The 27,406-nt window shown below is 40.3% G+C and overlaps 2 protein-coding genes across 4 annotated transcripts in view; one reads left to right on the plus strand and one right to left on the minus strand.

Moving 5' to 3' along the window:
* The window catches only part of LOC115262165 (protein HIRA homolog), a 150,884-nt gene that overhangs the window by 18,231 nt on the left and 105,247 nt on the right, over positions 1–27,406 (minus strand). The gene's annotated exons all lie outside the window — the stretch shown is intronic.
* Positions 1,024–27,406, plus strand: part of LOC109404615 (acetylcholine receptor subunit alpha-like 1) — a 40,179-nt gene continuing 13,796 nt past the window's right edge. The window contains exons 1-7 of one of the 3 annotated variants that reach the window (XM_062849046.1): positions 1,089–1,334; positions 1,711–1,834; positions 1,927–1,996; positions 10,200–10,523; positions 10,584–10,905; positions 10,964–11,133; positions 17,887–18,160. In XM_062849046.1, the coding sequence (XP_062705030.1) occupies positions 1,262–1,334; positions 1,711–1,834; positions 1,927–1,996; positions 10,200–10,523; positions 10,584–10,905; positions 10,964–11,133; positions 17,887–18,096 (1,293 nt within the window). In that variant the 5' untranslated portion in view covers positions 1,089–1,261 and the 3' untranslated portion in view covers positions 18,097–18,160. Of the gene's footprint in view, positions 1,335–1,710; positions 1,835–1,926; positions 1,997–10,199; positions 10,524–10,583; positions 10,906–10,963; positions 11,134–17,886; positions 18,161–18,232; positions 18,560–18,619; positions 18,942–19,012; positions 19,396–27,406 lie in introns of those variants that run through there. The other 2 variants (XM_019677520.3, XM_062849047.1) reach the window with 2 other exon arrangements.

Consider the following 27,406-nt stretch of genomic DNA (forward strand, 5'->3'; position numbering starts at 1 on the left):
AGAGATGTATTCGCTAGACCGACGCTTCAATCAACTGCGAGAGTAAGTCACAAAGCACAAACGCGGGTGAGGTGTGGATTGTCATCTATGCCGAAAGAGAGATGGTTTGGGAAGAAGGGAATGTTCATGGTGTTCATACCAGAAAATCTGGTAAATGCCAGTAAAGGGCAAGACATAACATTATTAAGCTTAATTATCTCAGAATAAACTTGTTGACGCTTAGTTCGCTTAAGCAGAACCCCGGCCATTTGTAATGCTGAGTTTCATCGTCCAAGTCAGATATGATCCCTCCGGCCACAAAGTTAAAAGCGCATATATGGTTGTGAAACATTAAAATACCAGCTGTAAAAAGTGCTGAATAAATGCTATCCAAAACATTACTTAGATAATGTGACGTCGTTTGCCATGCTCTCTACTAGTTAGGACGTTATGCCAAGCAGAAAAAACGAAGAAGACATACTCTCAACTTTACGCTATCAAATCGGAATAGACGAATGAAATTGCAAAGCGATAAGTACACAGGAAATATCACATTAACAGTTCGCTCTGCAATAGATCAAAATAATAATCCTAACGAATTGATAATTGCCAACGGCAAGCTTTTATACAAACCACCAGACAATTGGTTTATTGTTTACGTAAAAATACATTGTAGAGTCCTATGTAGGTAGGTATATCTCAAGTTTATTTTTATCACACCGATTGCTGCTGCATAATATATCACTCAGCTTAAATTCGATAATGCTGCAAGTGGCATCATACGATATACCAAAATTGGAGATTCTATTGAAGAAAGCCATTTGATTCCACCAACAAAACAATCTACACTTCAAAGAGACATCATACAAAGCAAATACGACACGAAGAAACATCAACGGCCAAAGCCGACAACGAATGTACATCATATGTACATTCATATTATATTTGAATTTATGCTGCCGCACACCCTCGACTCGATACACACAGACAGTATCCGATCCGCGCCAGTGAGGTCCCCTAATCAGCATGCAAATGAACCTCTCCTCTTTATCAATTGTTGCTTGCTAGAACACATAGTTGTGGAACTGAATTATAAAAACTTCCTTTCGGGAAACGGCCAGCTTCAGTTCTCGTTCGGCTACGGTCCGGTCAAGTCAGCAGTGGTTCGGTATCATACGGAAGAATCGGAAGCACTATCAGTGGATTTAGAGAAGAAAAAGTGGATAACATTACTGTTACCCTTTGGGACACTGTTATCAAAGTGTGATTATCATAGTTCAAAATGGGTAAAGGTCATCGGTTGGCCTTTATATTAGTGTGTCTGGTGGGATGCTGCTATGCAGACGATGCAACGTGTAAGTGCAACGGAAGTCAGAATCAGAGGTTTAATTTGGCGAACCAGCGGAAGTGACCGAATATGTTGAAAAACAATGTGATGGAAATTTCCTTTTGACGCATTTGTGCAAAACTGAAGAATTATAAAACAAAGAGTCAAACTAGGTTTGATGGCCTATTTATAGAACAGTGTATAGTTATGTTAACTTACAACTTTACACCAAGTGAAATTTGTGACGACGACAAAAATAAAAAAATGCTGATAAGAACAACCAGCGTATTTTCCCATCATCGTCACACAAGAATAGAGTTCGTCAACACAAGAAGAATGAAGAACATAATGCAAATTTGAAGCAATAGCAGTGCATTCAAGTCCGATGTTTTATCGTCTTTCAGCGGACAGCAACAAGCCAACGGGTACGCAAACGTGGATTGATAAGCTGAAGAAGGATTTACTGGTCAACTATGATCGCAATGCGCGACCCACTCAGCACTACAATGTCACTAATCTGGATTTGAAGTAAGTTGGTCGAATTGGATGACAAAGGAGCTTGTTTGTCCGTGGGAAGAATAGTGTTTCAAAGTTGTTTTTTTTTTCCTTTGTTTCTTAAGGATAACTATCCGGCATGTGGACATCGATGAAGAAAATTCCATCTTTTCCATGTATGGATGGGTGAAAATGGTAATTATACATCACTGTGTGTGATATAATGTATAATATTTAGATTTCTTCAGTATTGCTTTTATTCGATTTTTTTTTGCGAAGCTTGAGTGAAAATATATGTTGCCAAAATAATTGAATCAAACTAAAAATGTTGTTCAATTTTGCTGCTGCAACTCTCTATGGTATGCTTGACCAATAATATTCAATTCAAATAAGTGAAAATAAAGGCAGTCATTATATAGCGCATTTAGTTCACCACTGGACTATCGCACTAGTTTTCACGAGTGCGAAAACGCTAATAAAAGTGCGCGATTGCATCAAATCAACTCGGTGTCTTCAGAGCACTTGTTCTCCATAGTTTGAAGAAATAGTGCGCCGAAGACATCAACCTGATTTGATGCAATCGCGCACTTTTATTTACGCTTTCGCACTTATAATGTCGCAGTTCGCAGTCCAGTAGTGAACTAAATGCGGTATATATTTTTTTTTAATTCAAAAATATTTTTTTTATGTCTATGAGATTTTTAGCCCGAAGCTAATTCATTTCAACATAAAATAATGTTTCATGTCCATGCTAGGGTTTGGGCAATAATAATATGGTAACAATGTGCTGTAACGTGAGTAATTTAGAGGCCTCCGGTGGGGTTAGTCTAAATTATTTCTTCCAAACGCATTATGGGCTATGTTTTATGATACCATTTCACTGCATTCCTTAACTTTCCGATTCATAACTTTATTGGTTATGCAAAAAAGTAGATTTTTATTGAACTGAAATTTAGGTATTAAGAAACATTTTTTAGATTAGAAAAATACTTGTAGAACAGTTGTTGTTTTCCTTTATCAATCTTCTTCTACTTATATATAAAAATGCAGTGACATACGTGGGACCGCGCATAACTTGCGAACAAATCGCCTGTTTTGGGTCGTCTTTGTATTGGTCTGTTTCACCCAAGGAAGGTTTATGAGGCAAAAACTATGGATAAATAACGATTTTTTGAAACACGTTTTTTTAAACATTTTGAGTGGGGACTCGACGGGGACCTGGACTTGGAATGAAAAAAAAAACGCAGTAGGCGAGACAAAGTTTGCCGGGGACAGCTATTTTATATAGGGCAGTGCATTGTTTTGATTTTGTATGGGATTTTGACGTTTTTTGGCCTTGTTGTTTACAAAATTTCTATAAGAGTGAAAGAAAAGGAGAGAATTTCATGCAGTACCGTCGTGCGGGATTACTTTTGAAATGCGGGGCTACTTTGGACACTTTCGAATATGGATTTTTTGAATTCGAAATATGGTTCAAATCTGTTTGATGTCTTTGGGACTATTACGAAGCAATAGTTTTCCCTCCATTTGGTTGAAATTATTTTTCAAACAGACCGTTTATTGCTTGGCAGGATGCGAAAATACATCGAATAAATCAATAAAATATACATAACGTATCAGAACATTTGGTCTGTAAGCATTGTTTCTACAGTTCATAAATTTCAAAGGGTTGATCAATTCATTCAAAATATATCAACGTAGCATATACAATCGAATATTTGTATCGTTATACATTATAAATGACCATTTCACCCAAATAAAGGATTGATGGTCCTTTTTTCCAGGCTATTTATATAGCAATATCACGCTGCTCATAATACCAAAGGTAGCACGGAACCATCTTCAAACGCATAAATTTATTGAAATCATGTCTGATATAGTATACTACAGTATTGGTACAAAGTAGTCTTCTAAATAAACCTGGAATTTGAAATGCAATTTTGTTTTAGATAAAAATGTCCAACGTAGCCCCCATCTGGTTCTATATGAGATGTGTCCGATTGGTGTATGAACAACTTTTTTGTTTATTGATGGATTTAGTTCAAATTTTGCATACATCCTACATACATACTCACAATTATTATGTGTAAAAATTGTGGAAATCCATTCACTACTCTGGGAGTTATAATGTCATAAAGTTGAAAAATCATGAAAAAGTGTAAAAAGAAGCCCCGCACGACGGTACCCTATATATAAAAATACAGTGGCATACGTGGGACCGCGCATAACTTGCGAACGGAAAGTCCAATTTTGGTCGTGTTAGTTTTGTTCTGTTAGTTTTCACCCAAGGAAGGTTTATGAGGCAACAACATGTAAAAATTGAGTTTTTGAAAATCAACCTTCCATACATTTTGACCGGGGATTTGGTCTTGCCTAGAAACTTGAAACGTCAAAAAACGCAGTAGGCAAGACATGACGAAGAGAACATAACTGCCGAGAATACGTAAATTCCCCTATTTGGCTTCCAACCGAATCCATAATAAATATTATTGCATTATGTAGTACGAAGAAATGAGCTGTCTCCTCTCTCACTTTCTCGCCCATGGGTTTATCTTGCGTGAGCGATTCATTTTCTCATACGCGAGATTTTCATCATCACTAACTCGCGAGCGAAGCAGCTAATAAGACGCAGTTGAATCAATTTGAACGACGTTTATTGTTGTTATATGAAAGATATAGCCTTGTCCTAGCACTCACCGCAGAGGCACTCGCAATAGCGGAAGTAAAATTCCGTTGGACGGTGTTAATCCTACCCAGGGTGCAAGATGTTCATAGTCATTGACGGAAAACAGCACGAATTTGAATGATTCTGCACTGAATATTCAAAACAAACAAATTCCTACCTACTTGGACACTGTTGAGGGAAAACATCTCCGTTAGGTCGCATCTATCCAATTTATGGTGGCATCATCAAATCAAAAGAAGAGCGAATCTTTGAATAATTCAAGAAAAATGGGTGTGAAAACTGTCGCAAAACAAGCAGAAAAGGAGAACTTTCAGTTTCTTCGTTTGCTTCTAACAAAACAATCGTTTGGGATGAAAATTGCACTGAAATTTATAATCTACTAAATATTGCTATTTAAGCAGAATAATCTTATTCAGAACTCTGCCAAGGCAGCATCCATTAATTACGTAACGCTAAAACCGACAACTGTTGACCCCCTTCCCTCTCCGAAACGCTTTTTTGTATGAAAATCCTACATTTTTTGTATGGACCGTAACGCTCGGTTGTACTCCCCCTCCCCCTAAAGCGTTACGTAATTTGTGGACAGCGCCCAAATAAATATGAGAAATAGAATGATGGAAGAGAGAGCACTAGCCTCCTCTTTCATCTCGCTCATACTCGTGTTTATAAATAAGCATGAGTGAGAAAAAAAGCTGGCTACCCCAATGCTACTGAGTGCCGTAAGTTCCAGAGGCGGGGACCATAGAACTAAAAAATGCCAAATGAATGCAAAATGTATGATTTATGGTGGTTATCACGTCGAGAACGATTTTACAATAGAGATACCAGAAAATTTAAATATTCTAATTCAGGCCAAACATTTCTATAGGTCCTAAGTGCAGATGAGCGGCTCTCTTTGAGTCTCCTCTGTTTCGATTATAACGTCCCAAGTAACCAGTAAGCATTTAAAATAGCATTCCTGCAGCATTATAGTTGCCCTTATGACAAGGCATTTAAGGCTAATTGGCCGTATATACACCTATAGTGCTACCCAACAGCAGGTTTTGGCAAAATGACGGGCTGTCTGAGTGCAACACCTTCAGGAACGTCGTTTCAAAATGTCAAAGAAGCGTAACGCCTCGTCGAGCAAAACAAACCAAAAATAGATTTACGTCTGCTTCTCGCTCTCTCGACGATCCCGCTTTCTCCACACTCCAGCTGATTTGGGTGGTACTTTTTGGCTTGTTTTGGTGTTACCGGGGATTGAACTTACAGTCCGGTGATTATTCAAACATGTTTTCTACTCAAGCTGCTGCTCCACGCTCCAGGATACGCTGCAGTTGGTCCGATGACGTGCGCTAATTTTATTCCCAATATAAAGAATGGTTGGGAAACAACTTCTGTTCCGACACCCAAAATATGTTTTCAAAGAGAAATTTCATAGTGTGTAAAACGTTTCCAATTCCTCTTCCATCAATTATGATCCCCTCTTACGAATAATTATGGTCCGCCGAAGATCCATCTATTTGGTGCACATTTTCCGACAAAATCAGGTGGGGTAATTTATTGATGGCAATGTTCCCTATCCAAACCAGCTGCAGCAATGTTTGCTTCGGAGCTTTTCGATGAATAAGGGAAACACGAATAAGCAACTCAGATGTCCAAATATGTCAACAAAGGCATAGACTCTGTAAGAGAGAGACAGTATGTGCTATCAAATGCATAACACATCTCCCATACTCTTCGCTCTTAGCATTTGTAGAGCAGTTGAAAAGCATTCTGAATGCTTCCCAGCGAAAACACCCCAAGCAGTTGAAATGCTAATTAACAGCCGAAAGCTTTTGAATAGCATAGCTTATGCTGATTCAAGGCAGCTATGCATTCGAACTGCTTATGTAAGACAGCAAGCAGTTCAAATGCTTAATACAGTCTGCTGTACGGCTTATTCAAATGCTTAGTGGTTACCTGGGGTGTTTGTATTTATAAATTTTGATTTACTTCTTGCGTCGGACGAAAGATTAAACAATCCTTTTCCGATCTACACATCACAAATTATCAAAATGCCCACTGGGACATCGTAATAATTTAAAGAAAATCAGAACAAAGAGAGCATCTCTTTTGCAGATTGAACCAATTGTGGAGGCAACCATGAATAAAACTTTTGGGATTGCTCTATCCGTGAGAAAGTCGCTTTGGGTATTACCGACAGGTAATTTGGTCATATAAATTCAGCTAGCTTATCAAAATGATCGCCTAGATGATCGACATGCTTGATTCGCCAAATTTTTGAAACCTAAACTTCGGGTATTTTTTGTTGAAACACACTTTAGTAAACACGCTGGGATTTCTCAAGGAGTTCTTTCTGAGATAACATCAGGAGTTCTTTCTGCGAATATTCCAGAAATATTCCATAAATTCCACCAAAGGTTTCTTTTAAGATTTCACCACATATTTTTTCTGGGATTTCTTCAGGTGTCACCTCTATGATTCTTCTAAAGTCTTCTGGGAGTTCAAAAGAAATTCTTTCTGAAATTCCTCTAGGACTTCCTCCTCAGATTCCTTTCGGATTTCTTCCTGTGATCCTTCGAAAAGTTACTTTGAGAATTTAATCTGAGATTCCGCCAAGAGTTCCTTCTGATTCCCACAGGCGTTACTTTTAAGCTTCGTTCTGGGATTCTAGAATTAAATTTCCAAGGTACCTGCTAAACATTCTTCTTTATTAATCTGGACATTTTTGCTGATATTTTTATTTACTTTGAACTTTGAAAAAAAGTAGCAATATCTAGCGGAATGTTGAGATACCTTCCGTCAGTGTACCAATAGCCGCTCGTATTCCAATAGCCGCTCACCGTCTTGAAAATGATGTTAATTGGAATAAATGTGTATGATTCTCTTCATCCGGATATTATTCAATACGCATATTTGGATTTTTTTTTTTTTAATTGTACATTGCAAGGAATCTCTTTTCCACGCTCGTGAGCGGTTAACACGAGCGGCTACTGATATACTAGGGTAGGGCTAGTTTTGAAAAATCTCTCCGGGATATGATTTCCATAGTGGCAAGTAATCTACTGGTCGAAAAAAATGAGCGATTTCGGTTGATATTCAAGGCGGTGAGGTGGCGCAAAGGGTTTAAGTGGAATTTATGCTAGAGCAAACATTCAAAACACTTTTTATATCAAATTTTCAAACACAACTTTTCTAGACTGAATCAGTGATTCTAGAACCTAATAGGTTCAAATTGCAAACTGGTTTTCGAGATTCTTAGGGGTCTAGAATCACCGATTTAGCCTAGAAAAATTATGTTTAAATTTGAAATGTCTTTTGAATGTTCCCGGAGAGATTTTTCAAAATTAGCCCTACCCTACTGGCACACTGAAAGTACAAGTTGGCGACAAGTATTTCTTGTGAAATATAGATATTGTGGCAAGTTGTGGCCATGTTGGCCTATTCAAACCGAACTATTGAATCATTTTCTAATGCAACTTTGGCAAGACCGCAAGACCAAACATTTTAGGCGGAAACTTATGAAGAACCGAGAGCGGTTGCATCGTGTACTGAGTAGTGTAGTGTAGTGGTGTCGCTGAAGGTGGCCGAAGACGCGACTGCTCGAGGGTTAAGGGAAATATGATTAAGTTTTTAGTAATTTTCTTCTTGCGTTGTTCTGATAGAAAGCCCACTCGATGCATTCTAAATTAGATATCAGCAAACAGACTGCTTGGTGGCTAAGTATGCGAAGTGCGAGAGTAAGTCTCGGCTTCATATAAACAATTCGTTCTCGCTTGTAGTTAGTGGGCGCAAACGTAGGTGTGTTGTGGATTACCATCTAAGGCAAAAGAGAGAAGACTTTGTGAAAAAAGGAGTGTTCATGGTTTGGGCTCGGGTTCAGTTTGGCTTTCTATTCCGCAGAATCATTACCGGCTCTGTGGCTCAGTTGGTTTAAGCGCCGGTCTAGCGAATACGGAGTCGTGGGTTCGAATCCCACCAGCACGCGATTTTTTTTTCACGAATTCATCTCTCAATTTATCAATTGTGCGTTCTAATAACAAGTTTTTCTGCTATCTTGGGAGAATTCCGGCAGATTTATCTGAAGAAGTTTCTGAACGGATCTCTAGAAGAACCCTGGACAGAAAACCGTATAGAAACATTGGGAGGAATCCTTATGTGAATTCCAAAGGGAATACGTGTTCATCTTCAAACTACTGCTGAAATGCAGAGAAAAGAAGGATAAAAAGCTTGAAAAACTGTTTAGATTTTAATGAGAATAAAAAATGCTTTCAGAAAGAGGGGCTGACAAAATCAGGTCGCTAATGTATTTAAGGAGATAAGTCCTTGAAAGCATAAAATTCTTGACGCATAAAAGCTGAAGGTAAACTTGTAGATATCCCTGTAGAAATCCCGGAACGAATCCTGGAAGAAATTACAGAATAGGATGCAGATCGTTCATCATGAGTTTAGACATTTTGAAGCCATTGCATTGCGATTTTCATGCGTTAACTTCGAGTTGGTAAACACTACAACGCAATTGCAAATCTACCACCAAGCACTTTCGGTTTTGAGTTAATAATAACAAATTCGGCTTCCGTACTCCCCTCGGAAAATTTTAACGAATAATGTTTGGGTATTTTTCACCAATTATTATTTATCATAATCACCCCCCATTGAAAAGTCAACGAGCGCTGTGACAAAAGAAGAAAAAGAAGTTCATTCCGGCCTTACTAGGTCGAAATGTCATAATGAGTAATTTCTACTAGGATTGATTCAATAAGGACCAATTTCTTCACCTTTGCTTAACTTGTAAACCTGGTTGGGCCTTAGGCCTTAAGACCTAATTGAAGGTGTAGAAATCGGCCCTAAGCCTGTTATTTCGGACCAAACTTCAAAGATTTTTCAGATTAATTTAGTTTTAAGCAAAATGCTCAGGTTCAGCTTTAAGCTTGAGGTTTTCAAAATTGTGGGGTATTAATGTAGAGAGACCAAGCTTAGGTTCGTGAAAAATCTTCAAACTTATGATGGAATACGAAATATTCTCGGTGGTAGCCTGAATTCTCGTATATTTCCCGGTTTTCCCCGGTTCACTGGTCACCTTGCCATTAGTTCTACTTATCAAAGAGCTAACTGGGAGACATATACATAAATGGTAATGTTAATTTTCAATTGAAAACACATTTTGATATTGACTATGACCTCGAAACTTTGACTTATTTAGTACTATTGTCGGAGCGAGAGGCGCATCAATATCAGCAATTGGAGTAGATTTCTCCTCAATTACTGTTCATATAATCTGAAACTTTTTATAATAGTAATATTTGGTTGACCAATTAAAGCTTGAATTTGAAAGAGTGTTTAGCAAGTTTCCTGAAACAACTAGTGTTCTTAATCCACTGAATGAATGCGAAATCTTCCGAATTAGATTACTGGGTTACTGAGCATTTGTTGAAGTGTACAATGTAAATATGGTGCAACCATTCGTGAATATACAACTGATATGATTTCAAACAGAAGCATAATGGATCCAGAACAAGAATCATTTGACTAGAAATTTAGGTAGCAAATCGGAGTACCATCTGTCAGACATCAAGTGAGTTCCTTGTCAATATTTTGCACTGCAAGCATGATAAGCATGGTTTAATATTATTTAAAGCATGAGGAATGTCTTAAATCTGTCTGAGGGATAACGTATATAATGTAAGTACTGCTCTAAAAAAATCTAACAACTTTTACATTCTACAGGGTTGGCTGGACACCCGCCTGACCTGGAACCCGGAAGACTACGGCGGCTTACGGTCAGTGGTATTCCCAAGCTACTACCTGTGGGATCCCGAGATGAACATGCACTCGATGACACTGGAATCGACGGGTTCGTCGTTCATCGGAACCGCCAATGTGCGAGTGAGTTTCGACGGAATGCACAACTGCACCGAACGGCTTAGCTTCAAGTCATTCTGCGAAATGAACTTCCGGCGGTGGCCGTTCGATACGCAGCACTGTTCGGTCGTTGTGGGCAAAACGGCAGACGATGATACCATTCAGATCAGGACATTGCCAGCAGAATGGGTACAATGCGGAATTTCTGATGTAATTGAATAAAACAATAATCAAATGTTTTATTTTCAGGAGAAAATTGGCCAAATCAATCCCATGTGGGAAATTGTCAGTGTAGCCGTTGAAAAATACCAAAGCCCCGTGGAGGTGAGATATGAGAAGTACAACGGATATCAGTATGGCATAGTAGTTCGGCGTAAAGTGCAGATATTCAACAGTACCATCATCGCTCCAGCAATCGTTCTGATTCTGATGTCATTGGCCTCTTTCTGGCTGCCGGCACATTCAAGTGAGAAAGTGCTCTTGAATTGTATAAACGCGGCCATAGTTAGTGCATACCTTCTGTTCTTTACCATTCATTTGCCTTTGCTGGCCACCAGAACACCGTTGATAGGTGAAGTCAAAGAAACTGCTTGTTTGATAAGACCATACTAATAAATCAACATTTTTAGTTATGTTTTTCAGCAACAGTTTGTATCTCACGGCATTTTCCCTGGTTCTATCGGTTATTATTGTGAACATGGTAAAAACTAAACACTGTAGACCACTTCATCCGTACATAAAAGGATTTATTTCGCTTCCTGGCGTTGGAATGTTCGCGTGGATTGGTAGCAGTCAAAAGGTAAGAATGTACCAATGAAATTAGATTTATAATAAGCTAGGATTTCTTTTATCTGCCAACGAGAATTGGTTTTCCAATGGAGGATTATTCAGTAGTCAGTTCAAATATCTCTTTATAAAATGTTGCAAGTGCAATCGCATCATATGTCCGGAACTATTAGTACAGGTAACAACGCTAAAGATAAACAGTAAAATTACACTACGATTACGATTTAGAATAGATGATAAAAGTTGAATTGGTGGCGAAATTTGTAAAAACTTTTCTTGCAGTACTTGAAGCAATTTCCGATAATGACACTGAATAGTACAATCCACTAGGCATCTATTTTCAAAATGATCAGAAGCCGAATCAGAAGCCGAATGAAGTACTAGTGTAATCTCTAGAACATCTTTGGTGCAACTCCTGTACTTGTATTCAGGCGTTCTTTGTAGAATTGCTTTTTCTGACAGAATATTTCAATACGTTTTAACTTTTGTTTGAACATTTCCTACAGAAACTTTCAACGTTTTCAACATAACTTCAACATAACTTCTGGAATTCATAACATAAAAGTTTCTTGAAAGTATTCTTGAAACAACAAGCAAATGAACTCCATTACTAGAACACGACAGTGCGATAGTTCGAAACACGTGATTTTTTTTAAACCTCGAATTCACACTGAGAATGCGAACAGATTTGATTTGAAATGACGTTTTGACTATGAAGATACTTCAAAATGAACAGATCGGCCTATAATGCATAAGAAATTTGAGCACAAATAATCAAGAATCATTACTTTTTATAACTATAGTCGTACAGAGTACAAAAGACACATTTTAGAACACACTCTTCAAGAAAAAGTTACAATCGAATTATATCAAAGGATAACAAAAAATAAACTGCGCTCTTATAATCTTGGAATGTTCTGGATCTGCATTATAATGTCAATTGACTACCGAAAGGTTTCTTGAAAGTATTCTCGTAAAAGCCTTGAAATTATCACTGGAGGAAACACCCCAGATATCCCTGAAGGAATTCAATCTTGTGGAAACTCCTAAAAAAATGATGGCAGGCAACTTTTTCTTGGAAAATGTTCAGGAAACTTATTGGAGAAATTCCAAAACAAATTACTGCCGCAGTTCCTGGAGAAAACTATGGATAACCTCTTGAAGGATTTCTAGGAAAAAAATAAAGAATATCAGGATATATTTTGATAGAATCGCATGATGAATTTTTAAAAGAGTTTCTTTGTAGGAACTACAGGGGGTATTCTTGAATGACTTCTTGGAGAATTCCCTAGATCCTGTATGCATCCCTGTAAAATTATTTGATTTGATATTATTTCCAATGACAATCGTTGGAGAAACTCTTCTAGAAATCCAAAGTAATTCAAAAAATCTGCAGGTGTTCCTGGAGACATCCCTGGAAAAGATGATGGAAGAATTTCTGAAATATGTGAAGGATCCCTGAATACATTTTTGAAGAAATTCCTGTAACAATCAATGGAGGAATTCCCGGAACAATCCCAGGGAGAATTCCTAGAGGAATTCCTGGATGACTTCCTGGAGGGATTCCTGGAGTAATTCCTCTAGTAATCCCTGGAGGAATTCCTTGAGTAATTCCTGGAGTAATTCCTGGCTGGAGGAATGCCTGGGAGACATTTAAGACGAATGCCTGGAAGAAGTCCAGGAGGATTTCTCGGAACTCCATGGATGATTTCCTCGAAGAGTCACTGGAGCAATTCCAGAAGAAATTCCTGGAGGCAGAGAAGAGGATTGTTAGACAAAAGAGGCACAAAACAAGCAACAACGAAGACGCGGCGATTACTCTTTATTTCAACTGGTAATGACATGATCTCGGAAATTTGTATTGGAGACAAAACGGAAGCAGAATTTGTTGCGTACTTTTCAGCTCGTGAATTATCGATTATTACTAAACCAAAAGAAAATCTGTTTTACGGTAGATCTTCAGCAGCGTTGCAGTGTTTACCCGCTCGAAGTTACCGCTCAAAAATCGCAATGCAAGGTTTAAAACTCGTTGTGTTCGATTTTTATCCTATTCTGTTCGAGTTTGGACAAACTTATGCCACATTGGGTGGATTGTGGCAACAAAAGCAGGTTGCGACATTGTTATTATTGTTGCGCGATGGCTGAAATTTGATTCAGTGTCTGGAGGAATCTCAGGAGGAAATCGCAGAAAGAATTCTTTAAACAATCCTGAAGGAATCCCAAGAAGTGTTCCTGGAGGAATTCCCTGGATCATTTCATTGAAGAATCACTGGAGCAATTCCAGGAGTAATCTCTGGAGGAATCCCAGGAGGAAGTCTTGAAAAAACGCAGAAAGAATTCTTGAAAACATCCTGTAGGAATCCCAAGAAGAATTTCTGCAGAACTCCCTGGAGCATTTCTTTGGAGCAATTCTAGGAGAAATCCCTGGAGGAATCTCTGACCCTGTGGCAGTTCTTGAATGAATTCCTCAATATCCAAGCCCTCCCCCTTAACAATGCAGAACTCCATGAAGGGTTTCCTTGAAGTCACTGGTGCAATTTCAGGAGAAATTCCTGGAGGAACCTAGGAGGAAGTCTTGAAGAAAACGTCAGGAAAAAATTCTTGAAAAATTCCTGATGGAACTCCAAAAAGAGTTCCTGGAGGAATTACTGGGAGAATTTCTGCAGAACTCCCTGGAGCACTTCTTTGAAGACGCTAGAGCAGTTCCTTAGTAAGTTCCTAGAAGATTTCCTGGAGCTTCATAGAGGATTTTCTTGCAGAGTAACTGGAGCAATTCCAGAAGAAATCTCTGGAGGTATCCCAGAAGGAAGACTTGAAGAAATCGCTGAAAGAGTTCTTGAAAAAACCCTGAAGGAATCCCAAGAAGAATTTCTGTAGGAATAACTGGAGAGATCCCTGAAAGAATGCATGCAGAACTCCCAGAAGCATTTCTTTGAAGAGTCACTAGCAATTCCAAGAGAAATCCCCGGTTGAATTCCTGGATGAAGTCGTAGAGGAATCCCTGATCTTGTGGCAGTTCCTGAATGAATTCCTCCAATTCCAACACCACAACCACAAACCCCCCCCCCCCCCCCCCCCACCCCCTTAACAATGCAGACAATGCAAAGGAGGATTTCCTTTAAGTCACTGGTGCAATTTCAGGAGAAATGCCTGGAGGAATCCCAAGAGGAATTCTAGAAGAAAACACATAATGAATTCCTGAAAAAATCCTGAAGGAATCCCAAGAAGAATTCCTTGAGGAATCCCTAGAAGAATTCCTGCAGAACTCCTTGGAGCATTTCTTTGAAGAGTCACTGGAGCAATTCCTTAGTAATTCCTGGAGGAATCCTTGACAGAGGAATCCTTGAGGAATCCTGTGGCAGTTCCTGAATGAATTTCTAAATATCCAACCCTCTCCCCCCTCTTAACAATGCCTGGAGGAATTCCTGGATGAATTCCTAAAGTAATTCCTGAAAGAATTGCAGGAGGAAGAGACGAATGCCCTAGAGGTAAAGTCTCTTTAAACAAAAAAAATCCAGGAAGAATTCTTGAAGGAATCCCAAGAAGAGTTCCTGGAAGCAGGCTTGTCCGCACTCAGCGCATGAAAATTCTGCTCTTTTTATTTACACCACCAAAACCATCGTATCAATGCAATCTTCCTACCTTATCTGATAGAAGGATGTTGAAATATCCGAAATGTCATTTGGAACTGTCAAAAAATTGCACCGCAGTGCCACACTGTGCGCGCAAAGAGAATTTCACCCGGGTGAATTCACCCCAGTGCTTTTCTCTTTGCACGCTCAGTGCGGCACTGCGGTGCGATTTTTTGACAGTTCCAAATGACATTTAGGATATTTCAACATCCTTCTATCAGGTAAGGTAGGAAGATTGCATTGATACGATGGTTTTGGTGGTGTAAATCAAAAGAGCAGAATTTTCATGCGCTCAGTGCGGACAAGTCTGCCTGGAAGAATCATTGGAGGAATTTTGTAAATAATCCATGGTGCTTTTCCTGAAACAATCCCAGAAAGAAATCTCGAGCGAATCTCTAGAGCAATTTGTGAGGGAATTCCTAGAGGAATTCCGGGAGCAATTTTTGGAGGAATACTTGGAGGAATTTTTGAAGAAACCTTCGAGGAAATCTCTGAATAGATTTCTTAACGAATTCCTGGAAGAATTTCTGGAAAAAATCTAAAGGAATCCATATCTGTTTGGACGAGTTATTGAAGGAATCTTCGAATGAACTCCAAAAGGTTTTTTTTTTGTAGAAAATGTTAAGAATTACGGACAATCCGGATTATTTTCGAATAATCTCTGGTAAAAATTTCTAAAAGAATTGCTGCAGAAATACTTCGAACGATTTCAGACGGAACTATAGGAGCAATCTCAAGCGGAATTCTTAAATGAATATTTGGAGAAATCCCTGAAGAAATTTGTGAAGATACCTAAAAGGATACTTGGAGAAATTCCTGGAGGAATCCTAGAAAAAAAGCACTGGACCAATCACTGGCGGCACCTTCAAAGATATCCCTGGACAGACATTCCCGGAGGAATGTCTGGTGAAATCCCTAGAGTAGTTCTTGAAGGAATATCTACATGAATCCATGAACGAATCACTGAAGGAAGCTATGGGAAAATTCCTAGAAGAATTATTCGATGTAATTTTGAAGAAGTGCCCGTAAGAATTTCTGAAGGAATCGTGGGAGGAGCCCTGAAACAATCACTATCGGAATCCGCAGGACATCAATGGAGGAATACATGAAGGAATTTGTGGGGAAATTCTTGATGGAATACCTGGATGAATTGAGATCCATTCGGGAATTTTCTGCTGGGATTCATAAAGAAACTACCCTAAGGGTTCCTTCACAAATTTTTCGAGATTCTTTTAAAAAATCGCCGCTAGCTTTTATTATAAATTCGACTAATAATTTCTTCAGAATAATCTCTAGATTTTTCTCCAGAGATTTCTTTTCAAAATTTCTCCAAAGGATTACTTTGAAAAAACTTCCACAGATTTTACGATAATTCTTTCATGGATGCTTGCTGAAATCCTTCCTTGGATTCGGCTAAAAGTCTTTCACGAGTTCCTGAAAAAAAGGTCCCAGGGATTGTTGAAGAAATTCGTTCAGAAGCCCCTGGAGTGGAAACTCCTCGTAGATTTAGTTTAAAAAATTATCCAGGAAATCCTAAAAGAAATTCAGTCAGAAAATGTCTTGAAATGTCCTTCAGAAATTCCTCTAAGAACTTGTGAAAGACTGGCACGAATAGCTTCTAAAAATGTTGCATGGATTCCTTCAGAAAATACTTCAAGAATTCCTTTCAAAAATTCTTGCATAGATTCTGTTCCAGAAATTCATCAACGAATTTCTTCAGATCTTCAGATTCAGATTCTAGAAAACCATCCATGAACTTTCTCAAAAATATTCCATGATTTTTTTTAGAAAATGATTCACGGATACAATTCAGAACTCCTGAGAACATTTTCTCAGAAGCTTTCTAAAGAAATTTCTGCAAGGATTGCTTTAGAAATTCTATAACAGATTGTTAAGGAAATTTCAGATTTCTTCACATTTTTTTAGATACTTTAGATTCTTTAGTATTCCTTCAATACATTTCTTTTCCAGTTGCTTCCACGTTTTCTTAAGAAAGTCTTAGAAAATCCTCCAAGGATTCCTTCAGAAATTTGTCTACATGGTCTTTCAGAGATTCTTATAAGGATTCTTACGGCAAAGCTGGATGTCATTCTTGCAGAAATTCCTGAAGAAATTCACACAGAGGTTTTATCAGAAGTTCCGCCGCCTATTCCTCTATGTATTTTCTCAGAAATTCTCCAGGATTTCCTCCAAGCAAAGAATAAGAATATCAAGAATGACCACTCCGCTGATGCTGGGGGGGACACAGCCGCAGCGCTATCTGCGGGTGCAAGTTCAACCTTCATGCGGTAGTGTGCGTTACTGATTGTATGCGGATACCAAAACATACGCACACCACCTTCTCTTATGACAAATCACGAACACTGTTACAGAGAGCTTCCACCTTGATATGCTTAGAAACTCTTGTCGCTTGACGTTTACATAGGAAAAAGGCAAGAGAGGACATTCTTTCTATTTTTATTCTTTGCTCCAAGTGTATCTTGAATTCCTAGGAATTTCTCTATGGATTCCTCCAGGAATTCAGTAAACAAACTGTTTAGGATTTTTATTAGGGGATTTCTCCAGGATTGTTTTTTTTTTCAAAAATATTTCACCAAAAATATCATCAGTGAATTCTAGGTTTCTTCATGTACTCTTGCTGGAATTTCTTCGGAAAATCCATCTGTGGATTCTTAAAATATTCCTGATATTTTCAGGATTTTTTTTGAGAAATTCACTTTGAATTTTCTTTATATTTTTTTTTAATTCCTTCTGAAGTTTCTTCTGCGTTTTTTCGGAAATATCTTTAGAGACTTAAATAAACTCATAAACTTTAAGCTCTTGTAGACATTATAGTTGCATCTAGGACTCCCTTGAAAATTCCTCCTGTTATTTTGTTCTCAAAATTTTGCAAGGCTTACTACCAAAAAATTCACCAGAAATTAAATCATAAATTCTTCCACGCTAAATATAATGCTGTCATTGTTTGTTTTTTTTTTATTTTTCAAACATATACTCAGTATCTCATTCCACCCGAAAATCCGTAAGGACTTTCCCCAAGAAATCAACGCACTTCTTTGGAAATTCCAAGATTTTTCGGAAATTTCCAGATTATTCCTGATGCGTTCAGTTAATTCTCCCGCTTCTTCCCACAGATGACTGCAACCGACGACGAAGATTGGTCCGGCGAACTGAAGAACGACACCCTGACGGGAGAATCTTGTTCATCATCGGCAGACGAGGCCTCGCAGGTTCAGCTTGGCATCCAGCAGGATTGGATCCAGTTTGCCGTCATCATGGAACGCATCTGCTTCGTTGTTTATGTGTTCTTGTACAGTGTTATGGCGGCTAGTTACTTACACTGAGAAATTTTTTACTGTAAATTTACCGCTGTATCATAACGAGTGCAAATAAATCAAATTGTTACAAGCTGAAAGACTTTTTATCTAATAACTTAGTTTTCTAATTGCCTTATTGATAATGATTTATCAACGATTTCAGACCTGGAGCGACAACAAACTCAAATGGAATCCGGCAGACTATGGCGGTGTGGACCTGTTCCGGTGTAATCCGGATGCCGTGTGGAAACCGGATGTGGTTCTCTACAACAACGCCAGGGGTTCGGATAATCTGCACTACGGCCAAACCAATGTGATTGTGTACCACAGTGGTGAAGTTCTTTGGGTACCTCCAACCGATTATCACAGCTTTTGCGAACTGAACTTGCGCTTCTGGCCGTTCGACTATCAAACATGTATTCTGAAGATAGGGTCTTGGACATACGATGGGTATAAGCTGAACCTGACAACCAGCGAGGAAGAACCCGAGGTATGTCGTAGAATTGTACAATCAAATCGCATAATCTTCATTTAATATCAACCCTTTCAGATCGACATAGGCGTCCCGAACAATGAATGGAGCATTCGGAAGGTCACTACCGATCGGAACACTGTATTCTACAAATGCTGTAAGGAGCCGTACATCGACCTTCAGTACAACGTCACCCTCCAACGACATTCGTCAACTCACAAGGCTATAGTTGTTAGTCCGGCTTTCGTGATAATGCTACTAGCATTGTCAGTATTCTGGCTTCCACCTCAATGTGGCGAAAAGATTGTGTTGAACGGAATCACCGTGCTGGTTGTGACCGTATTTCTCATCTACTTCGCTCAGCAACTGCCGGCTATGTCGGGAAATACGCCTCTGATCGGTAACATTGTTGAACTTTAGAACATCCAAATTATTAGGTAAAACTACTAAGGCTACTTTCTAAACTTTCAGTAACCTTCTACAGTATGACATTCTACCTGGTTGCCATCAGTACAATCTTGTCGGTGATTGCATTGCGTATAACTCGTAGCAAGCACTGCCATCCAGTGCCAGGTGTTCTGAAGAGTCAGCTGGACGGATGTCTTGGCTCCACACTCCGCGTAGGAAGTGCCGGTCAATTGGAGGAGGATAAAGAAGCTGCGGGCGGTGAGACGCCCGTGAGTACCAAACAGCATGACTGGTGTCGTTTGGCAGTGTTACTGGACAGACTGGCGTTCGTAGTTTACTTGGTGATCTTTGCCTTTTCGGTCATTTACTTCAGCCTATAGTTTGGGGTTGGATGTGTGTTCAAATTGTCAGGTATTTTTAATGGAATAAGAGTTCTTACAAAAGCAGCTTTCGATTACATATAATAAATAATCATAACTCATGTCACATTACGCTTCCATTAAACTGATCCTATTGCTGTTTCATAGTATTCAAAAATAGTGTTTAGATTATCCGAAATCCCTTCAAGTTGGTTGATGTATCTAGGGGGTCTATTACGTGAAAAATCCTGGAATTATCGGAGAATTCTATTTCACCTGGTAAACTCTGGGAATTTTAAGGGGATTTTGAACTTAACTTGTACCAATAATAATCAATAAAAACACTTAAAATATTCCGAAGGAAACTATATAGGCTATGCTTGCAATGCTTGGAGAAACTTCTTGCAAAATAACAGGTAATCGCTTACACTGTTCCTCCATGCCTTTTCGTTTTTAAATTATGTATTTAAAATTTATTTAAATTCAATTGAAAACTGTTTTGAGACATTTCTTAAAGAATCTCTTAATGACTTGTTGATGAACTTTCCGGTTAATTAGAAGTATTCTTGAAAAGTTTTCTGCAGGTATTGCTAGGCAATATCCAGTGCAAATCTCTGACGGCTGTAGGGGCTTGAGCTTATTCCCGTCGTACGAAGTACCTAATGTAATAGTTTGTTGTTAAACCACAACATCAAAATAATAAGGTTAAGTAATTATTCCTCGAAGTCCATTTTCATCTAATCAAGAATTCTATTTTCGGCACAACATGAATTCAATTTCCGTCATAATTTCAAAAAGACACTATGATACATAGAATGGTTAAAAATTATAAAACAACCATAATTGTTTATTGAAAAAGTCGGTTAAATCCTTCCCAATTCAAGTAAACTAATGTTTTCTAAGTACTACTGAGCAAAAGAAAAGATCGAAGATAAAATTGTTTTATCTATATAATAAGAACCAAAACATGTTTGGCATACTCCATTGCACGATGACGTCATCAAGAAATCGCTTTCTTTCTCTTCTACGGGAAATTAGAAAACAACAGGACCTACACCTGTCAAATTTGACAGATTTTTTTTTTCAATTTCATATATTTTACGACAATCTCATATATACATTTAAAATACAAAATACATTTAAAAGCACAAAAGCTCCATACTATAAACAGACCAAACTATAAATTGACTAAACTGAATTTCATCATTTTGAAATCACCGTTTTTACCACTAGACAAAACCCTGTGACAAATAAGTAAAAGCGTAAACGAAAAAAAAATTGTACAATTGTAAGTTTAAAATTAGCGAAAACATCAAGTTCCAGTCGCAACTACCATCGAAAACATTTAAAATACATTTAAACAATTTTCAAAATGCTTTCTTATGGCTACTATGTTATTCCAGCGCAATTGACGAATATAATGTTGGAATTTGTATAATCTTCTTTGTTTTCCAAAATGTTTTAGGTTAAACGCGATTGCTTCACATACAAGCCAAAGGCAGATTTAAGGACAAGTTTGCTAGAAACCAAAGATGGCTGCTACAATGACCGCCTTGAAATTCTAGTCTAGTCTAGTCTAGTCTACACATACACAGCCACTCATTGAAAGAATCCTGGAAAATGATAGAATCGACTACTTCCATAATTTTTCTTGTCATTATTAATGATTGCAGTACATCGGAGATGCATTACAAGCATTAAAGCGGCCAGGCCTACTGTGCAGCGTTTTTAATTTAACAATGAAAACAATGAGTGGGGACATCTCGTACCAACCACTCAGTTCATGAAAAAGCAAATACGGTGAAATTGGTGGGGGTGACGATGCTAAGAAGATTAATGTCACCCCTTGATCCTTGGTCCTTGATCATTGGTCCTTCCTGGGATGGAACACAGGTATTTACTCCGTGTCCTGGCCCTAGTGCCTAGGCTTAAGCGCCTTTACTCGCTCTCTGGAAATAAACTAAAACGTTATGATCCCATGACCCCTCAAAGACGACCCATTTTAAAAATATAAATTATTTTTACGATTATGAAAGTTGAAACTAATCAATGACCGCCTTGCAATTCGTTCAAAAATTCAAGAGCACAAATCTGATGATTGAGCAGGCCAACGAGACAGAAAATGCTGCTTGTTGCTTGGTCACTCACCGAAAAAAATAGAGTAACATTTTCAGCCTGCTTCGTTTGACGTATCTCCATATTTGTGCTCTCAAAAACGTGAGGCAAAATGCAGAATTTGGAAAGTTTACGCAAGGGACCTTCACCTTAAGTGCGCCATCATAGTTCACCGAAAAATTATTTATTTGTATTTGTGAAATCCAGGGTCTCTAGTTAGCCTAATAGTTAAGGCTATGGATCGCCAATCCGGAGACGGCGGGTTCGATTCCCGTTCCGGTCGGGAAAATTTTCTCGACTCCCTGGGCGTAGTGTATCATTGTACTTGCCTCACAATATACAATTTCATGTAACGGCAGGCAAAGAAAGCCCTTCAATTAATAACTGTGGAAGTGCTCAAAGAACACTAAGTTGAAGCGAGGCAGGCCAAGTCCCAGTTGGGAAGTCGAACCATAAAGAAGAAGAAGAATTGTGAAATCCCTGTCATGAAGAAAATATTTTTATTAACATCGTACCGGCGTAAAAAAAATATTTATTTGATTGATTGAGCCGCCTTTGGTGCATACTGCAGCAGTGAAATCAATTTTTGGAGAACCACAGAGCTTTTGTAGGGTGTGAGTTAAGGTGGCCCACACTTATATGAAAAACAAAAATTTCGAGAAATGCCAAGTCTTACCTCCTCAATCAGTTGTTTTGGACTCCCAGAAGCTACACTCCCGTTCAAAAGTTTGGGGTCACCCCCTCAAAAACATGTTATTTTTTTAGGCCCATTTCTCCGCCAATTTCCGTCCGATTTCAAAACCCTAGGTTTCATTCAAAAGATAATAAGTCAAAGCAACTTTGAACATGATTTAAAAGAAACTTTTTCAAAAAATTTTGTATGTAAACTTAACCCAAAGTTGCCAAATTTTCTAAAAAATGAATATAAAGTTACGGCAGTGTCGCTGGAAGTTGGGTCGACCAAATTTTAAGATGAGAGCGGTAATATGACCCATTTTCTATTAGCTTTCAACTGCTTTTTACAGAACTTAGCTAAAAAATCTAGAAAAAAAGTTATTAAGTAAATTAATCCTTGATGTCTGTTGACTACGCCTCTGGCATAGGAGCGCACCTCCATCCAACTTCCCTAATCCTCACGAACATCAGTAAACGCAGGTATAGTACGGCACCTTCTTCTCCGTGGACATTGGTCGAACGTCAATAACTGACACGCTATTGTATGCTAGATCCAGTAGATTTCAATAGACCGAAACGATTCATAGTGAAAACTCACAACAACAGTGTTCACGTGTTCCTAAAATTAATCCTAAAATTGCGATTTAGTACCATTATTATTACAACATTCAATCATAATCAGTGCATAAAACTCTGGTAATATTTCTTGAACTTATTCTACGCTGAAATTTAATTATTCTATTAACATACTCTCCTGCAGTGATCGCATTAAGTTTTGTGCAAAAATTGTAACCTATAATCTACTTACACCTAGAACCTACATGCAAAGGTAAATCGTATGAGCTTAAATGTCGTTAAAATACTTAAATCTAGAATGTTTTAGTACGGTCGAATGTCAAGTCAAGTACGGATAATTGAAACTTCTCAGCTAAGAACTAAGATCAGATCGCGACTGCATCGCATGACCTTTACAGACCGAGCTCCACAGGTATTGCACAACGAGACAAAACGTAAGTCAAAATGGGCAAAATCCCACTTATGTACATTAACACTTAGTGATTAAAATCTCCAGAACTGGAATGCAAATTTGTAAATTAACACATATATCTATGTAAAACCATTCGCAGGAATATATTAATATCCACATAGAAACGTAAATCCTACGCATCTGGTCGTTTGTGGTATTATTATACCGGAAATCATCTCCGTGCCATCGTTTGTTGGCAAATTCCCAACAATTTAATATATTCGTTTTATAACGAGTATACGCGGTCAAATTCAGTCATGTCGAGTCGCGGTCGGTCAAATAAAGGCAGTAATGCCGGCGGTAGTGATAGTGGTGCAATTGGTGGTGTGAAAGTGGTGGTCACCGACGAAACAGTGGAACCAGAGGCCTCTTTTCCTGGTCGGTCGTGCAGAGTTTGCCGTACGGATGATTCGGATGAAATGGTGAGGTGTGACAGATGTCTGAAGTGGTTCCACTTCTCCTGCGTGGGAGTTACCCAAGCCATCGAAAACGATCCCTGGAGTTGCAAGGATTGCGAGAATTCGGAGCAGGTTCCGGAGCGGCTGGTGAACCCATGTGATGGTGGTGCCAAAAAGAAACATGCTGCAGAATTCGAAAGCGACAAGCTGAACCTTCTACCTCTTCAGGAGCGAGATGACCCAGCAACTCCCAAAACGTCGAAAGCTAGCAAGGTCGGAGGACAGGCGGAAGGTAAGAGGAACGAAAAGAAGGTGGCACCGAGAGGAAAATCCCATACATCCGAGCAACCACCTGCGGACCAGAAGCAGTTGAGAGGAGCCAACTTACTGCAGTCAAAGGAAGTCCACAAGCATCCGACGAAGGGGAACAACAAGCCGTCGGCACGTGGTAGCCATCAGGCGCTACAAGAAGAAACTGGCGAAAACCCACCGACAAGCTTCGGAAAAGCGAGGTCTGTGGTATCCCACGCGTCCAGCCGAGCATCTAGCAGGTCCTCACAATCTCTTGCCAAGCTGAAGCTACAGAAGCTCGAAGAGGAGAGGATCCTGAACGCGAAGAAGCTGGAGCAAGAACAAGCTTACCTGGAGGAGAAATATAGGCTGCTGGAGGAGATGGTTAGTGATAGAGGATCTGATGTAAACAGCGTGTCGGATGCTGTAAGCGAATGGCGTCCCCGAGCGCAATCGAGTCACCGCTCGCAGCTGGGAGATCAGCGGTCAGCCCAACACGAACCTTTTGATCTTGGCGCCAATTCCCCGGGCAACCTTAGATGTAGGTCATTCGTTGAAGAACAACGCAGCGTGCACCGAGAAGCCCCACACTCCGTCAACCGTGTTACAGAACGCGAAGAAGATTGCTGCCCGTTAACCAAGAAGCAGTTGGCGGCCCGGCAGGCTGTTTCCAAGGATCTGCCCCAGTTTTCTGGCAACCCCGAGGATTGGCCGTTATTCATAGCGACGTTCAACAACACCACGGCAATGTGCGGCTTCACGAACGAGGAGAACATCTTCCGACTGCAGAAAAGCCTCAAAGGGCGAGCCTTCGAAGCAGTGAAGAGCCGTCTAGTACATCCTTCGAACGTTCCCGGTGTGCTGAGGACCCTGAGAATGATGTTCGGGCAGCCGGAAGCCATCGTGCATTCGCTTATCGAGAAGATCAACTGCCTGCCGGCCATAAGAGAAGATAAACTGGAAACTCTGGTGGACTTCGCCGTAAATGTTGAGAATTTTTGTGCGACGGTGGACGCCTGTGGCCTAGACGAATATCTGTACAACACCACCCTCCTACATCAGCTTGTAAGCAAGTTACCTTCAACGATCAAGCTGAATTGGGCGCAGTACAGGATTTCTTTGCCAGGAGTCAACCTTGCAGCGTTCAGCACCTGGATGTATTCTCTCGCCGAAGCTGCTAGTGCAGTGAATATTCCGTCCATCACGAATACACGAACACCGCGAAGCGAAAGTCGTAATACAAAAAAGGCCTTTGTGAACGCTCATTCCGAGAGCACTTCGGTGGAAACACGCCCATTGTATCCTACGAATGGAAAGAATTCCAGTACAGGCGGTGACTGTATCGTTTGCAAGGGCACTTGCAAGACAGTAGACAAATGTAAGCGCTTCCTCGACTATTCCAGAGACTCTCGTTGGGCTGTAATTCGCGAGTTTGCACTGTGTCGTCGCTGCCTCTGCCGTCACAATGGATTATGCCAGGCCAAGCTCTGCGGTAAGAACGGATGTCAGTTTAAGCACCATGCGTTGCTTCACAATGATCAGAAGCAGCAATCGTCAGCTACTCCGGCGGCGCCATCTACTTCAACGGCAGTGTCTCCAGCAGCGGAAACTACCGAATCCGCAAAGGCCGGCTCTAGCTCAACAACACACGGTTGCCACACGCACCGAACCAAATCAAGCGACGTACTGTTTCGTTACCTTCCGGTAGTGCTACACGGTAAACGTAGGTCAATCCGTACACACGCATTCCTCGACGATGGCTCCGATCTTACTCTGTTGGATGAAGACCTAGCCGACGAACTAGAGCTTGATGGAGAAGTACGATCACTTTGTCTACACTGGACAGGTGGCACTCAACGGCAGGAAGTGAAGTCCAAGATCGTTGAACTGGAGATAGCCGGCGTACACAGTGGGGCTCGAAGTTTCGCCATCAGCGGTGCACGCACAGTGAACGAGCTTCTTTTGCCGTACCAGACCCTGAACATCGACGAACTGTCAACGTTGTATCCACACCTGCAAAAACTACCAATCGAGTCGTACAGCAGTGTCCGACCACGGATTCTAATTGGACTCAAGAACCAACATCTTAGTCTCGCTCTGAAGTGCCGCGAAGGCAAGCCGAATGACCCTGTCGCCATTAAAACCCGTCTAGGCTGGACAGTGTGTGGCGGAGAAGTCTCAGAGTCTGCACCCAGTCCAGTGCACTCTGTCTACCACATCGAATCCTGCGAGGATCACCACAAGGCAGACGAGGATTTACACCAGGTTATCAAAGACTACTTCGCGCTAGATAGCTTGGGGATCATGAAACCGAACAAAACGCTTCTTTCCGTTGATGATCAGCACGCGCAATCTCTTCTCCAGTCGCTGACCAAATTCACGGGGGAACGCTACGAAACCGGTTTGCTCTGGCGTCATGAAACCATTCGTCTACCGGATAGTCAAGGAATGGCTCAACGACGTTTCCAGTGCCTCGAAAAACGCATGAACAAGGACGAAAGGCTCGCCAAAACGCTGAGAGAAAAGATGGCGGACCATCTGACCAAAGGCTACATACGAAAGCTATCCGACGACGAGCTGCAACAAGAATTTCAACGCGTTTGGTACCTTCCAGTGTTCCCGGTAACCAACCCTAACAAACCGGGGAAGATCAGAATAGTCTGGGATGCAGCGGCCAAAGCTTTCGGAGTATCATTGAACTCTGCGCTCTTGAAAGGTCCCGACAATCTTTCTTCGTTGTTCACCGTGCTGATCCGCTTCCGTGAGCATCCCGTAGCGCTGACAGGTGACATACGCGAGATGTTTCACCAGGTTCTTATTCGAAAGGAAGATCAACAGTGCCAGCGGTTCTATTGGAGAGACGAGAACGAGAAACTTGCTGTATACGCCATGTGCGTCATGACATTCGGCGCCTGTTGCTCCCCTAGTAGCGCCCAGTACGCAATGAACCTGAACGCTAAACGCTACGACGAGGAATACCCAGCAGCTGTAGAGGTCATCGAAAAGCAGCACTACGTTGACGATATGCTCGTGAGCGTCGAAACCGAAGAGGAAGCCATCAAACTCGCGAAGGATGTAAGGTTCGTGCACTCGCAGGGTGGGTTCGAAATCCGAAATTGGACCAGCAATTCGCAACGTGTGTTAGAAGCTCTTCGCGGCAGTAACGCCGAGGAGAAGAGTTTGGACCTCTCACCAGAAATGACGGCCGAAAAGGTGCTTGGGATGTGGTGGTGTACAGCTGCAGACGTTTTCACCTACAAAGTCGGTTGGGACCGCTATGACCAAGAGTTATGGGAAGGTCTCCGTCAGCCTACGAAACGAGAAGTTCTCCGGGTTCTTATGACGATATTCGACCCCCTTGGACTCATCGCGCCCTTTCTAATGTTCCTCAAGATCCTGCTGCAAGAAATCTGGCGAAGCGGCATCCAGTGGGACGATCGAATCGACGACAACGCCTTCACCAAGTGGCGTAATTGGCTGCAGGTCCTGCCCCAAGTTGAGCATGTCCAAATACAACGATGTTACCGTCCCCACATAAATCCTGCATACGACGACGTTCAGCTTCACACCTTCGTTGATGCGAGCGAAAACG

The sequence above is a fragment of the Aedes albopictus genome, chromosome 2, assembly GCF_035046485.1.
Source record: "Aedes albopictus strain Foshan chromosome 2, AalbF5, whole genome shotgun sequence".
Classification (NCBI taxonomy): Eukaryota; Metazoa; Arthropoda; class Insecta; order Diptera; family Culicidae; genus Aedes; species Aedes albopictus.